Below are 16,646 nucleotides of genomic sequence, written 5' to 3'. Positions count from 1 at the left end.
TCAAGTACATCACATTCCTTTCTTATTTTTCAACATCATCTATGTTGACATATTAAAAAGGAAGATGAAAAGAACTCGATTATGTTAGGTTCTCAATTTATTTTTATTGATTTAAGCATTGAAAATAAATAAAAAGCACTGTATATTAGTCATTGGCTCCTCACTTATGAATAACCTGGGAATGATATATTAGCTGAAGTAGTAAGCATCTGGGAAAAGAAAAACAGGTTTAAGTGTATTAAGTTACAAGGTCTAGATTTGCAGGTGCATGTATAAAGACATTTTTCCAAAAAACAGACATTATACCTGGTGGATTGTGTCCTAAGAACAAGAAGTAACTCAAAATTCAAATGCAATGCCATAGAACCTTCAGCCTTGTCAAGTGAGTAAATGTGTCTCATAATTGAATATGTATGCAGATGTAACTTATTTGGTATAGAACCAATTTTGCTGATAATGCCAGTGAGAACAGAGTATGGCACCTTATTGAGGAAGTCCAAGAAAACAAAACGAACCAAACTCTTCAACTCACCGTTCCTGTTGTGCCCAAAGAAAGATGATTCATCTGTTGTGTCAAGGGGCCCATCATGTTTGCTGGCTGCATTGACATGGGATGATCCATTGTTGGTGTAATCACAGCACCCTAAAAACACACACAATGTCCATCTGAAAACACATTTCGTAAGGACGGAAACTTAAAAAAAAATAAACACAGTAAAAGAGTCAGCATCCAATGTGTTCAACTATGTATAATTTTTATATCCATCTATGTCATTTTAGGTTCATTTAAATATATAACATTAGCAATTTCCTTTCCTCTGATGTGATTTATCTGTGATGTGTCTAAATTGCCTATCATTTACAATTCCAATATTCAATGTAGACTGTATTCCAAGATATTGTATATATTCCCTCTCACTGTTCTAAATACAACTCCTCTGACGGCTAAAAAATGAATACTATGGGAATTCTCTAGTTTTTATTGATATTGAATAAGAATTTTGGTTTATGCCACTTAGCCATAATTTATATAAATTCTTGATCACTTCAATACAATCTACCATTGAGGGGATAAGGCTGGTCTGGATGGGTTTCTTAACTGGATTTCTTTGAAGGATATATTAAAATCTAATATAACTGTTTGGAATGCAAGAAATAACAAATTTTAAGAAAACTGCTGTCCATATACAAAGTGTCACATGGTTACGGAGGTAGAGCCAGGCCATATTACCCTCCCTCTCTTTTTTCTCTATCTGACTATGTTGTCTTAATTGACTAACTTAGAGAAGGGAACAATATTTTTTAAAAATTGAAAATCTAGGTTTGGATAAGATCTTTGATATTATATAATTCTAATTTTTTTTATTTTAAAGATGATGATAAAGGCAGAAACCAGTGCTATAACAACTCATTTACCTAATCAGTGATAATAAAATTATTATGTATCTGAATGTTATTTTTTCTGTAAACATTATTTTTTCATGATGTGATTTTTTTCCATATAAGAACATGTGTTGAAGAAATAAAACTAGGACAGATTCGTGTAGATAGCAGGATCCCAGACCCCAAATTAATAACCCACGAGCAAATGTATCCTAAAACTCTTTTGCTCAAGATGATTAATATCTCATATTATTATACAAATCCAACTTCCTGACTGTATCTGTTAAAAGATCAGGCTATCACTCAGCTTTTCTTTTTTTTTTTTTTTAATAGCCTCATTCCCCTTAATGTAGAGGGAGTACGGTAATTGAGGCAAATATTTGGAAATGCTTGATACACAGTGTGCTTTGTTCCAACAGGCATTAGGATTTGAGCTAGAATCAATCAGAATACAAATGTTATGTTATGCTATGTTATGTTATAGGTCTGTAGCTTGTAAATATATACAGTTGTGTATTTGCATTCTTTGAATTTTGTGATGTTTCTGTGAATTGTCATTCATCAGGATGCTTCTTGAATGAGGGGTATAAGAGAAGCTTTACTTATAATTCAGAGACATATTACTTCTTTTTCTTGCCGTCTGAATTTAACAAAAGTACCTTTATTTTATATTAAAAATAAAACCAAACTTACTGGCCTTCATTTCAGATATTAGCTGTGCCAGACCAGAAGTAAACGTTTACAAAGAACTGGAGTTCTTAAATCTCTTAGAGAAAAACTACAGGATAACTTTAGAGTAAAGACAAGTCCTAAAACATTTTTTTTCCAATCAAAAAGTGGCATTTTCATAACATTTTAACCCTTAGTAGGCGCAAGACTTCAAAACTCTACTTGAACTTGAGACTTCATCTATCTTTTTAGAATATTTGCACCTAGATAGAGTCCATCATACAGGTAACTGTCACAATCCTGGAAACCCCTCAATCCTAACAACCCGCCCTAGCCACACACAGGATTGTTTTTCATAAAATAGAGATAAAGACCAAATTGTGTTTGGTAAGGATACTTTCTTCTCAATGCTCTAGGGGTGACCTCATTTCCCAGTGGTAGGGAGACGTAAACTTTAGTCTTTGTTTGGAAGGCAGTATGCAAATGAGATATGCGAGCATTTGACAGATGAATCAAAATCCATGCATGATAAGAAGGACTGAATACCTGCATTTGGAGTTAATTTAGGAAGGATTGTCTGGTCTCTTTAAAGAATCCTTTCTCAGAAAGTGTTTGGGGACTCGTTTGATTACAGATGCCAGAGTGAGTGCTGCTTCTGTGTATAAACCAAAAACCTGGCAAATCAAAGGGAAGAGTGGGAAGGGATTTGTCATAATTTGGAATTGTAAATAGCAGCACTAGGCACAGAGTATAAAAGGATATAAAGGAGACATTTTTTTTTCCTAACTAGAGTAGTTATTGCAAATAGAGGAACAATAAGAATAATAATTCTTGGGGGAGGATATATAAGGATATACATTCTCGTTCATATTTAGTAAAAATATTCAATGAAAAAAGACTCCCACAAATTATTAAAAACAGAAATTCCCTAACAATTTCAGGGAATGGAGAACTTTACAATCAGTAAGGTGAAAGTGGAAGACAGGAGCTCCTTGGAAAAACAAAATTTTTGATACTTTTTTTAGGGAAAAACGAGGAGTTTGAAGTGTTGGTTATCTATAAAAAAAATAGTGTTTGCCAGCCACTTTCCTCATCAGTGAGTACAGAATCTCCTTTGTAAATTGTAAGATATTAAATTTAAAAACTGAAGAGTAAAAAGAAAGGACAACAACAACAAAAAAAGGAAAACAAAAACCTATAGTTGTTAAGGAAAAATAAGTGCTCTCAACTATAATTGTACCTCATTAAATATCCTGTCAAATCCATTCTTATCCAATCCATTTAAGCCATAGACTGAAGAGTGTTTTGTGACAGATGTTGCCAACACATTTAGGGTAATTTCATTTACTCGAAATGTATAGAATGTGCTGTCTGACGGAGTTTACTTGGCAAATGGCAAGGCAAGAGGAAACAGATTTTTCATTTTAGCATCTCCGGATGTCTGGGTTTGCTCAATGTTTATGCTGCAAAGAAAAATACTGTAACATGCTGTAATTTCACTAAAAAGCACAATGACCAAACAGCTGATGGAAATGTCTGGTCTATTTTAGCCACTGCCTCTGCAAAACAAAGCTGCTCACACTCAAGAGATGTAGGGAGGATCTGGTTGCCCTAGTTCCGAAATAAACAACTTTAACAGTAATTTAGATAAAGTTTCCAAAAATCATTGATGTGGAGTAAACATAGCTGACCTAAGGCCATAAAAATATCTGTGTTAGCCTTCTGCAATAACCGAAAGAAATTTTAGGCCTTGGCTAGTTCATCGATATTTTAATTCCCCAATTGTAATATAGGATCAACGGCAAATTAGGGAAAACATATGCAGGCTCTCCCCCAACAAGAGCACCCATAGCTAGATTAAAACCTATATTAATGCCGGGACATGGACTATAGTGAGAAGAATTACCCGTATGGCAATTCCTGGTACTGTCAGTACTCCAGTCCTGTGCCACTCCAATTTATGGTCTGTGGGCCAGCAGTAGCAGCAGACTAGGAATTAGAATTAATATCAGAACCTCTGGGCTTCGGGCCTTGGAATCTGTGTTTTAACAAGCTTTCCAGGTGATTTTGATGCACCCTAAAGTTTGTGAAGTGTGCTCTGTCTATAAACTGTTACTGTATTGTACTGTTACAGTTCTTAGACACAAATGATTGATTTTATTTATTTATACTGTTTTTCAATTTTTTGTTTTAAACCAGTCTTATGATAGGGCATGAGACTTTATAGTAATAATCCTATTATATCTTGTTTAAAAATGCAAAGAAGCCAAGTCTACATTTTTGATAAGCTGAAATGGGGCAATTATCTGAATAATTCAGGCCTATGCCTGATGATCTAACATGCTTTCACTTGATCAGTTTTGCTTGTGTGGTAGCATATTTGAGAATTTTTCCTATATGAAATCTTGTTAAACCTTGAATTTGAAATAACAAGAATGTAAAAGTAAAATATAAGACTTTATTTGGATAATATGTGAAAAGAAAAGAAAAGAAATATCACCCCTTTTTTCCCTCTTGTTGTATTTAGATGTCTCATGTCAAAATATCTGTGGTCCATATTTTACTCTTTCCTATAGTGACTTATGCAAAACTACAGGACTTTTTTTTTTATAGTAATCATTCGACCTGACTAAAAAAACAATGTCATTTAAGGTTGTCTTCTTTCTCGTCTGTATGTTTTTCTGCCTCTGTCAATTTTTAATATTTCTAATCTAGTTAGAAAATAATATTTCTAATCTAGTTAGAAAATAATCTCGTTGTGTACACCAGACTATTTTTAGCACATGCAAAATGGAGTGCAGAGAATGCTAAGGGCTTACAAGTAACCTAGTTAGTGTAAATGATTTTCCAATAGCAAGGATGATTTAATAATATAAACGGCATAAAGATAGTTTGTTTAACCGGGGGAATAGCTATCCAAAAGCGGTGTCCTGCAATATTACCGGGCAATGTTCCTTGTAGTAGTATATGTAAAGATGTTTAATCTTTTCCATTTGTGATATGGGCATCAGTGTTTTGTTGTTGTTGTGTTTTTGTTTTTGTTTTTAGCAGGAGGGTGCTGGGTAAGGTTTAAGAAAAACTGCTACTGTGGGAAGAGAAAAAACAAAAGGAGCAGGAAAACTGTCCCCCCTCCATTCCCTCCATCCTTTAGAAACACTCATTAATCTCAAACTACCTTGATAAATTTCCAGCCAACTTGGATGGGCAGTCTGACTTGAAAACAAATTATGTTTGAAATCCTAAGAGCTGTGGCAGTGCTGGGAAATATGACTTTAACTTTGGAAACGTTTTGGAAAGAGCACGGACAAACGTCGGCAGTATGGGAGAATGATGGATTGCCATGGTACGGTGGGAAGTTGGACTGCCCCTAGCGCACCATTTTAGCACTTAATCCCTTCCTTCCTCTTATTATTCTCTAATTGCTTCTTTCAGTATTATACCTTTTAAGAGGGCAAGGGTTATGTTTACATACTTTTTGTAACCTCCCTAAATAGGAATTACACACAGGAGATACTCAAAAGAGTTTTTGTGAATTAATTTTCTATATCACTGCCTCTGTTCAATTAAATCAAAAATGGCTAACACCAACATTTTTTATTCAGAATGTTCATACTTAGCGGGGCTAAATCATGTCTGCTTGTTCACCATTGTCAGTTTATAGTGTCTTCATGCTGTCTACAGTATGAGGCACATAATATATATGCTTTATAAATATTGGTTGGAAGAATGATGAAAGAACAAAATTTCAAATCAAAGGTACTTAAAAATGCATGATTGAGATTACTAGTTAAAATGGAGCATTCCAAAACTTTTGGGAAAACTTGTTCTTACAAGGGGCAGTTCAGTTTTATAATCATGGTTTGGGACACATATTTGTGAATTTATTAATATCTTCAACCACCATATCCTTAAAGATAAGATCCAAAATTTACTTGGTGTAAAAAGTTCTATTAATACTACTATAACATATTTGTGGAAATTCAAATAAAAAGTACCTATGTATATGCATATACCAGTGGCTCTCAACCATGGGCCATTTTGCTTTATCCAGAAGAAATGTCAGGAGACATTTTTGCTTGTCAAACTGGGGAAGGGATGCTACCAACACCTAGAGGCCATTGGCGGTAGAGGTTATCCTACAACACACACACAGGACACTTCCTACAACAAAAAATGACTGAGCCCAAAACACCATTAGTGCTGAGGTTCAGAAACTATAGGATATACAGATATAAGCTCCATTTATACACAATAAAGAAAGACTTGAAACTGCAGTCATTAGATACTGGCACAAAGTATCTATCTACTTTCTGCTCGCTACAACTAACAGTAGATCTTAGCTTCTGAATCAAGCTTATATTTGTGATAGAAAACAGTTTCTTAAAGACCTGACATCTAAATCAGCTGCCTAAATTCTTTAATTTATCAATGAAAGGATACAAGGCTATTATTATGTGAATTCCAATAGATATATGTTTATTAGTTCAAATTGCTGCTTATTTTGGAAATATGCTAACTAGAAATATGGCTGGGATTCTCTTTCCTAAATTTAGATGGATTATGGCTGGGTTTCTCTTTCCTAAATTTAGATGGATTTGATTGGTATAATAGTTGAACTGCTACCTAGAGAGGCATAGCTGTGGGCTATGATGTTTAGAAGTAGGCCATTTTCCATTGTCATACGATAAATTTAGAACAGTACACAGCTTATCTAAAGAAAGAATATCCATTAGCTATAAGAAGAGTTTTTTTTTCCCCTTTACTCTAAATATTCTCAAAATACTTTCCATTCCTGCTTTTTGATTCAGTTATCATTAATTGGAATTGTTTTTCTAAAATATGCAATATTAAAAGACATTAAAACCAAATTAGTTTTAACCATGGAGTCCCCTTAAAAGGAATCCTAATTATATACTGTGCCTATTCAGCTGTAAATAATGGTTTCAATTATTGGTTAAGTACCTATTTATACAATAGTGTCATTTTGAATAAGAATATAAAGTTAAAATGTCACATTGAAGTATTCCTGACAAAAGTAGGTACATAGGATTATCAACAATGCTTTATTGAATCCTTTGGAGTTTTATGCTTAAAACTAAAGAAATTTGTTCAGCAGTGACTTTTGATGTTTTCAATAAGCTTCTTTGAATTCCAATAGATCAAAATTGCTTTTAAATATGTTACATATTGACGGAGAGTTTAAAATTTGAAGACTCGGGGCCAAATGGTTAAATGGTTTTAACTGAAGTGTAATAGAACAATTAGTTATTTTTGTCATTAAACTTGTACATTTAGTTAAAAAAAATTATTATGTAGGTGGGTTACTATATTATTCTCCTTTCTACATTTCTACTTAAAGAGATCATAGTTACTAAGCCAATAGAAATATTTAATCTGCATGGAAGGACCCCAGGTCTTCTCCAGTGAGCTTCTGTGCATTTATGTCCATCATTCTCCCACTCCAATTCCATAATCGAGTGTGGCTCTTGGCTTGGCAGGATCTACCACACACACAAGCATGTAAGCCATAAAAATCCACGTGGTGTGGAATAGATGATATGAAGGAATCACACTATTTGTGCTGAAAAACTAATGGCATAAACTAAGTTCTTTGTCTTCACTTTGCCTTCCTCATACAGGTAGGTAGCTCCAAAATTAGTTTTAAAAGATTTAAGGAAAAAAAAGATTAAAGACCATTAAGCTATGACACTTATCAAATGAATGGATTAATCACAATTTATTTTACTATCTTCTCTACTTTTTTAAGATACAAAAAAACCCACTGATATATACTCATAAATTATATTACATAATAAAAATTATATGAGAGATATGGAGAACAGCTCCTTACCATTTCCTACCTTAACAATAACTCCCAAAATATGCCTATCCCTTTAAAGATGAGCAGAACTGATTTTCCTTATTTTTTGTTCCAAGAGAAACTATAAAAAAGACAATGTTAAACTATCTTCTCTACCAAAGTACAGCCTAGATCATATTTTTACAGGTGAGTCAGCATCTTGAAAGATATTGTTTCATAGTGGTAATGTCACATGTTTAGGACACTGGTACTGTTAAGCCAGTGGTGGTTGTAAGTTAATGTGCTGGAAGAGTTTAAGGGTAGATAGGACAATTTGGTGATGGACTCAAAATATTTTCCTTTCCTGCTTGTACTGTCTCGTAGGGTCATCTGTAAGACTGTGCCTTCCTAGTCTAGCTTCACACATCTCCAAAAGAAGGCTCATACAAGTGGATCAAGGATGGTCCCTTCAGCATAGCACATATACTCTATAAAAATCAACATGGCTTTCAATTTACCCTTCCAGTCTAATTCCCCAAGACCATCAACACAGAACCTCTCTTTCCTCCGTGCTGAACTACTCATCCTTCCCTGACCTACCTTGCTCTTTGGTGTCTTTAGTGTCTTTGCCAGGAGTCTTGGGCATCTACAGTAGGCTTGCATAAGTGTTCTCAGATTTTTGTCAAATGCTACATGCTAGGGAATATTTCCTGTGTCTGACCCAGGTTTTTGGTAAATTGCTCCTCTCTTCTCTCATAATATTTGGCACACAACTTAATCATGATCGTATTTTATTTCTCCCCTCGATTCTAAGTTCACTGTGCCATTCATGATGCTTTATTCATTTTCCAATGGTTTGAAAGCCTAGCACAGTGTCCATTATGAAACAGCCTGTAATGGTGCTGAATGACCAAATGAGTGAATAGCACTTGCTCATCATAGCACTTGCTCATCAGCCAGGGTGCCCATGATGTTAAAGGATGTAAAATCAAAAACTCCATGCTGAAACTGGACAAGAGGATTTGATTGAAATAACAGAAGCAATTCTTTTATTTGATAACAGGATGGTATTAAAAATCCATTTATTCAATTGCTTTGCTTTCCTTTAAAAGTGCCCCTGTCTAACCATTGCCAGCTTGATGTTCTTGTCATTTTGTATGAGAATTCCTGGGCTTCTAAGAACCACACACTACCCAAGGAATGTTAATATTAGCATTCACCCCACAATTTCCATTCTATGGAAGACTTATAGATACCCAATTACATGGCACAAAATTTTGTTTATGTTTCATAGCCAAGACACCGCCACAAATGCAGCATAAACTTTTTTATTAGGGCATTCCCATGCCACAGACTATTTTAAAAGCCATATATCTGCCTAAGATTCTTGTCAAACCTTGCCATGTGCTAAGAGAAAAAATGCTTTATTCACTTATACAGCAATCACTTTTTATACCTCCAAGTAGATTTTCACCGTACAGAAAGTTTAAAATGCACATCAGAAGCAGTATTACAGGCCAGTCTTTTTCCCAACGATAAGGTAAATAGGGTTCCCAGCAAACATCTGAATATTTATAGGCTACATCTTTTGTCTGGTAAAAGGTTTATCTCACTTTAACTGGCACCCAGGACTGTGAGCTGTCATAAAGCTTCTCATTAAAAACTTCTCTTTACTGACAAATAGACCAAAACACCCAGCTGCAAATCATTTTTAAGGTCCTGCAGAATCCAATTGGTGAACAGGTCTGGGAAATACTTCTCAAATCACAGGGGTGATCAAGGGGAAAAGTTGCCCATTAACCTACTTATGGCCATTGTTTACAGTGCAAATTGCCTAAATATGTCACAAGGTACCTTGATTCTGGCTATTCCTAGGAAAGTAGTTATTCCTTGTCCTGCAATTTACTACAAAATGTACTTTCTTTTGTGGTCCCTCAGAGGACATTTCTGGGCTATTTGTTTTCTCCTTTAAGACATTTTTAGAAATTTGCCTGGTTAGAGCTGGCAACTCAACTAGGCTTAAGGATACAGATGTGAAGTCAAGACCCTATTAAAAAACTAATTTACTCCCTTTAAAGTACACTTTCTATTAGCACTATTGTCACTAATGTGTCTCAAACTCAGTACATACCCTATTGATGAAATATTTTGAAATCTGATGCTGAGACAAAATGTGTGGTGGAATGGCCATATTCTAAGGTAAAATATTACATACAAACATCCAATCAAGATACATCATGAGGCCTGCAAGGTGTCATTCATTATACATGAAGTTGTCCAGTAGATGAGACGAAAGCCAATTTTATGGTTCTTTTCTTCAATGTCCTATTTGTTGTAAAAACTTACATCTTTTATTTCACTTAGATTTTATTGCCATTTCTCCTAAACAGTGATGCTGCAATTGTGATTTTTTTTTTCTTGGTTTAATAGAATCTTCTAAAATTCTCCAGTACCTTATTTCTTAGAGTGTGGTCCAGGACTAGACAGTATCCTCTGGGCGCTCAATGGGGACCCTTAGGTCCAGCCCAGCCCCTCTGAATCAGAATGTGTAGTTCAATAAGATCCCCAGGTGAGTCATTCATATTCATGGTCAAGTCTGGGAAGATTTGCTCTTTTTTTTTTTTTTTACATCTACCTTGGCTCTATTCGGAGTTAAATTTTCTATTGCATTGCTTTGAAAGAGATTCCTGGTTTGTTTCTTACTGATTTTGTTAATTCTTTTTTCAGTTCTTATTTGAGGACCAAGCAACTTCAGATGATTTTAGTAACATTAATATGCCTCACACAAATAAATATGTTATAACCACCAACAGCCAGTGATATTTAGTTCAGTTCCTCAAGCTAAAACTTCCATTTTTTCCAAATATTCTGCTTCACCAATGAGTTTGAAATGGCTATTACAGCCAAGTGTTAGAGGAGGTGCTATATGCCTTGTAAAGTACTAAGAGTCAGCACTGATACACATACCATAAATGCAAGGTGTTGGTAAGGTGTCAGAAGTGAAATTTCAAAATACTGCTACATGTTAAGCCCTGATGGAATGAACCAAAATTGCCAAAGTTAGTTTAAAACTTAAAAGTTTTTAAATGCTCTTTGTTGTCTTGGCCTTTTGTTTTTACGCCTGAACCAAATTTGTAACTGGATCTGGAATATCAGACACCAGAAAACAACTATGTGTCATTCTAAATATTTTCTTTTTCTTTCTATTTTCAGACATATTCTTTCTCTGTTTGATTCTTGGAATAACACGGGAAATTCCAAGTTATCCTTGCTTTTTCCTTCTCTCTCATCATTCATAACCAATCCATAGTCAAGTCTTGTCAATGCTACATCATAAATGTCCCCAAATCCTTTCTTTTTTCTTTTCAAATGCTACTAGCTAGGTTGAACAGTTTACCATCTCTCATTAAGGTTAATCTAATTACTTCCTATAATGTACCTCTGTCAATCATGGCTAAAGACATTTATTTTTTAATACTCTCTCCACATTATTAGTTTCCCACAAAGTGAATCCTGCCTATTCAATGTAGACCTGAAAAAGGCCCACATTTCCCAGATTCCCTTGCTGTCAAAGATCCATGACTTCTACTAATCAGAGGCACCTGCAAAGGACTTAGAATTGGAAGAAAGTTTCGAGTAAGAAGTGGGCAGGGCATGTGGCATCTGTTTAGCTGGCCAGGTGGTGGCAGAAGTAGCATGATTCCAGGGTTTGTGGAAATGTGGTTTGAGGGTTAGCAGTGGCAGCGACACCTCTTTTGGTCCTGTAACAGGAGCTCTAGAAGTTTATTATTTGCTAATATTCAGCATTTAGTTGCTATCATATTATGGTCAAGATTTATTGTTCTATAGCAACTTTATGAAATAAAAATAAAATGCTAATTTCATTGATTGTAATTTATTTTTGAAGGTAGATGGGGTAAGAAACTGAACTTATATCTTTGAATTAAAATAGTTCTCTAAGATATTTTTATTATTTCCTACTGCTCCTTGAAGGGAAACAAATATGACTTTATGTCTACTAACTGGTATTCAAATTTCGAGGTGCTTATCGTCATGTAGCCATGATGATATACCTTTTTTATAGCGCTGTTTTAAACTTCCATCAAAAATAACATGGGTCTATAAACACATTAAAGTAATCTTATTGCAAAAAATGCTCTTTCTGACTTTTCAACCACCCGATGAAATTATGCTATTGTATTAAAGTTATTCAAAAGAAAAATATTCAGAATCAGTTTTTTTCTCCTAGTTTTCCTTCCACCTTTTTCCTTTAGCCCTCCTTCTCTTTCTCATAGATTATATGTGCGTTAGGAGGGAAAATGAATGTTCAGCAAAATCAGGCGATTTGACTAGTGTCAGAGGTTTTCAACATATACTTTTGCTTTATTTCATGCAAGAGCAAGCCCAAAGCCAACTGCCTGCCAACAACTACAGCCCTCATTCCCATGATGGAGACAGAAGCCCCCACCTCATCATTAAAAGGCAATCTTCAAAGGGACATTGTTTTTGCTTATTCCCGTTGTGACAGATGTTTTATATCATCTACCTCCACATGCTAACTCATCTGTAAGGGACTGCCCACTCTCTGCAGCCAGCTGTGGAAATAGCTCCAGTGTCATCTGTGGCAGCTCTTGTTCCATTCTTCTGACCTCACCAAAGACCACATCCAAGAGCAGGAAAAACAAACATCTCTGATAACTTCCTTGAAAACATTTCCAGGACATAAGATAGGCCGGCTTCAGACAAGAGCTCTTTACAAAGTATGTAACAAAGGAGAGGCAAGCTTATTTGAAACACTCAAATGTCACCAAGCTCGGCAGTCGGGGTAAATCCCCAGATTAAGGAATAATGAAGCAATAGCATCTGTGGGCATGATTCAGCTGAAAACATCTGGTTGACTCAGAACCACTTCAATTAGCTGGAGTGCATGCACATCCATCCATCATTTCTTTTCTTTTGATTGTATAAAGTTTCCATGAGGAAGTGTTTACACCACCAATTCAACCAACTCTGAAATACTGTGAAGAGACTATAACATTTTTTAAATGGATAGACAATTAAATTATTCTATGATGGATTTATATTCTTGATATTACATTTCAAGAACAAAAAATTAATCTGTATTTGAAGAAGTGTTATCTTGGCTTACTTGAACTTGACAAAGTGAAACTTTTAGTAGTAAGAATTATATTACTTTCCAATATTGACCAGGTTCTTAATTATAGTATGTATGCCAACTGTGTCTGCAATGTTAGAGCCTTAATAACTTTTAAAAAGATGTTTTGTTGATATTTAGAATGTAGAGTTTATTCAAGAACATTAATTCATTCATTTACTAATACTTACTGAGGGCCTATTATGTCTTGCCCTGAAATAACTTAGAGTTAGTTAAGTAGTTAAATAACTTCAGTGATATACATAAATTAAAAGAAAAAGTTTCAAAAATGTAATGCGGACAAAGTGATTGAGAGCATTAAAATTTCCCATAGAGGTAAACACTGTGTAGCAATACTATGCCAATTTTTGTCTTCAGTTAGTTTAAAATTTTGGCTGGCTGTTGGCTAACACTCAGCTCCCAGAGTCACAGGTAAGGTCCATGACTTGTGTCTTCCCTACAAGTTAAGGCATTATCTAGCAAGCCTAGATGTTTTGCTGCAGCAGGAGAACTGTGGGCCCTCAGGAAACAGCCTGAGATCATCACACATGAGGTTGAAGAATAGAATGTGAGGAGGAGACAGCTCTAAAAATGAGAGAGAATTGTAGACTGGACACACATTAGATTGTGTCTAAAAATGACTCAATAGTTATCTCAGTCATTAGGATCAAAAATGCTTTTTATAGGCTAAGGTCTGAAGTCTCAAGGGATAGATGTTTCATCTCTGAAGAAGAGTTGAAAGTAATCACAGATGTGTTCATTTCTGCTGTCAACTGTAGCTCACTCATGGGGGGAGGCTCTGGATTCCACGGCTCTTTCATTAATGCCAATTGTCAACCCATTTGTTAATTAAGTGGTAATATTTTATTGTGACATTCCTCCTAAGAATTTTGCCTGCACCTCAGAAATAACCATTTAATTAATAGCTTTTGGTATTTGCATGGTGATGGAACAGCTAACCCACACATTCCATGCAGTTACCTATTCTGACGATGGTGGGTATTTTGTAAAATTAAAAAAAAAAAATCTAGTTATAATTCTATGGTTCCTTCATAGGATAGACCTAATGAATATTAATACCCAGTGGTCTTGAGATAAGGTTTAACTTTTAAAAAGTTATATTTACACAGTGTACAAAATTCAAACAATTAAAAATAATAAAACTTCACTAGTTCATAATAGCTTTTTTGGTTTTTAAAACCACCATTTCTTTTACACAACATTCCTTGAATGTGTGTATCAATGATCAAAGTTAAAAATAAAAATTATATTCTAAGAATGTATCCATATAAGAAATGACTTTGCCACGTACTACTTGGTACAGCTATCTTGTGGACTCGGATGGGTAAAATAATCTTTTAAATATATATATTTTTTGGGTGAATATAGTAAGCAAGAAGGTAGTGTGCAAGAATTTCAGGAAAAATATTCAGAAAAAAGATAGAGAACTGTTTTGGATTTATGTTTTCTGAAAACAGCAACTAAATGCAATGCTTTAATTTAGCGCTCTTTTACTACCTAAATTGTGAAGACCAGTAATCACGTATGTCAATTTGCTCACACCACAAAATTTTCAAAAGCCAAAGTATAAATGTTTTGCACAGATACAGAAGAGTAAGAGATATGCTAGTCTATTTCAAATACCGAAACGTATTAGCAAAAGTGAATGAATGTCCTTTTTTTTTTTTTTTTTTTTTTAAATATGGTTCGATTGTAACCAATGTGGATAGTTTTCAGCAAGTCAATGAGAATCTTGCTTCTTATTACTGCCATGCATGACCTAATTTATGAATCAGATCTCTAGAGGCAGTGGGACATTTTTCAAAAAAAAATTAGAGGTCAATAATGGAACAATCAAGCATTGTGAGGAGTTCTAGGGCTAATATCTAAAATCATATCAAATAAACTAAATTAGTCCATAATTTTTTCTTGGAAAGTAGGAGTAAAGAGAAGCAGGATTATTCAGTGAAAAATATGGAAATAAAGTTTATGAATATGGTTGCAGAAAAGTTGACAATCTATAGAACTTAAAGAGCAGGTGCAGCTGACTCAGGCAATAACTTTAGCATCACGTAGCCATGGCCCTGTTTCACAGGGAGATTGTAGCCTGCAGTGACCGAGAGATCCTGGCACCTGAATCTAATTTGGGGAGAGCTTCCTTAAGCCTGTTCCACGGAGGCATCTAAAGTATTAAAATAAAATTGCATCAAAAAGCAGCATATTTTGATTATAACTACTAAGAGGAAGGGAATTACAATGAGAATGCAAAGAAACAATGAAAAAATTATAACTAGGATTAGCAACTGGAGTAATTATTGATACCACAAACTGTGCATTAAGCAGGTGTTACACTCACCTATGTATGAAGTACCTGTGATGGTTTGCATGATCTGAATCAGAGGTTATGCAGTTCTGAAGGCTGCTTCCCTGCCTCACCCCATGAAAGCTTCATTCCTTCTTTTTACTTCTCTGAGAAATTCTTTCTTTGATCCTTAATTTGCATATCTCTGATTTTTTGGAAGAGAGGCTGCAATATCCTGATGCAAATCCATTATTGATTTTATGTCCCCAAAAGAGTGGATCAGTACCCAGTTTTGTCTTTCACCTTTAGTAAGTCAGAAGAAGGTCAATGAAACCCACTAAATTTGTTTCTGTGGTATCCATGGAATTAAAATTTCTGCATTTGACAAATTATCCTCATTGTTATTATATTAATGTAGGATTTAAGCAAAACCTCTGAAGAAGTTTTAAAAATTAATTAGAAAAAGTCTTAAAATCAAGTAGGAACTATTCCATTTTTAAAATAATTTTTTTTCATTTAAAAATATGAGCCTATACAAAAAAAAAAGGATCATCTTTTTTTTGGTTTTATTTTTAATAACTATTTTTATTTTTTTACTTTAAGGTATTATTTAATATAGGAAAAATGACAAAATATTATCCCTTTAGAAGAAACTATTAAATTTGGGTTTAATTCAGAACTCCTTGAGCTTTTGGAATTAATATGAGGGACTTGAAAAAAAGTAAGATTCTAGTGTTCGAAACAAAACTATATCAAAACTATTACACAACACTCGAATTACATGCTTCAGTAATAAACTATCTTATGTGTGGAAGAATGTTACAAAAATTAGCATATAGTTTCCAATAGTGCTCTAGTTGACATAGGATTAAAGAAACTATAACAGTATTTTTGTATTGTGCTTTTATGAAACCTTCTTATAGTTATTTGCTATGTGCTTTATCTAATCCACCTGCTTTAAAATGTAAAAAGTGTCATTAAATTGATAACCTGAAATATTTCTACAATATTTATGGGTTATTTTCAATTATTAAACAGATTACAAGCAGGGTATATTTACCTCAGATATATCATCAAGTATCATATAATTTTGAGACAAACATAATTAAATTATGATACCCTTTAGTTGAATATGCCTATCAAAATCAAAGCTTATATAACTAAACTATATGAATTTCTTTCCACTTAAAATATAATGACGGTATTGCTAAAAGATTTAAAATATCTTACCTTTTATACTAATCTAATTATAATTAATGAACATACATAACCAACTAACATTTTGTATTCTATGTACAAAAAGACCCAATTATAATTTTATTAATCTATCAACTTGA

The 16,646-nt window shown here is 34.2% G+C and overlaps 1 protein-coding gene across 11 annotated transcripts in view; it reads right to left on the bottom strand.

Annotated features, from left to right (window-relative positions):
• The window catches only part of RBMS3 (RNA binding motif single stranded interacting protein 3), a 1,178,968-nt gene that overhangs the window by 63,147 nt on the left and 1,099,175 nt on the right, over window positions 1-16,646 (bottom strand). For all 11 annotated transcript variants that reach the window (XM_036219807.1, XM_036219806.1, XM_036219804.1 and 8 more), the window contains one exon: window positions 533-643. In XM_036219807.1, the coding sequence (XP_036075700.1) occupies window positions 533-643 (111 nt within the window). The remainder of the gene's footprint in view (window positions 1-532; window positions 644-16,646) is intronic.

Source organism: Rousettus aegyptiacus, unplaced genomic scaffold (assembly GCF_014176215.1).
Source record: "Rousettus aegyptiacus isolate mRouAeg1 unplaced genomic scaffold, mRouAeg1.p scaffold_m13_p_4, whole genome shotgun sequence".
Lineage (NCBI taxonomy): Eukaryota > Metazoa > Chordata > Mammalia > Chiroptera > Pteropodidae > Rousettus > Rousettus aegyptiacus.
The sequence above is the reverse complement of the archived record's forward strand: the minus strand, read 5'-3'. Positions and strand labels throughout refer to the sequence as shown.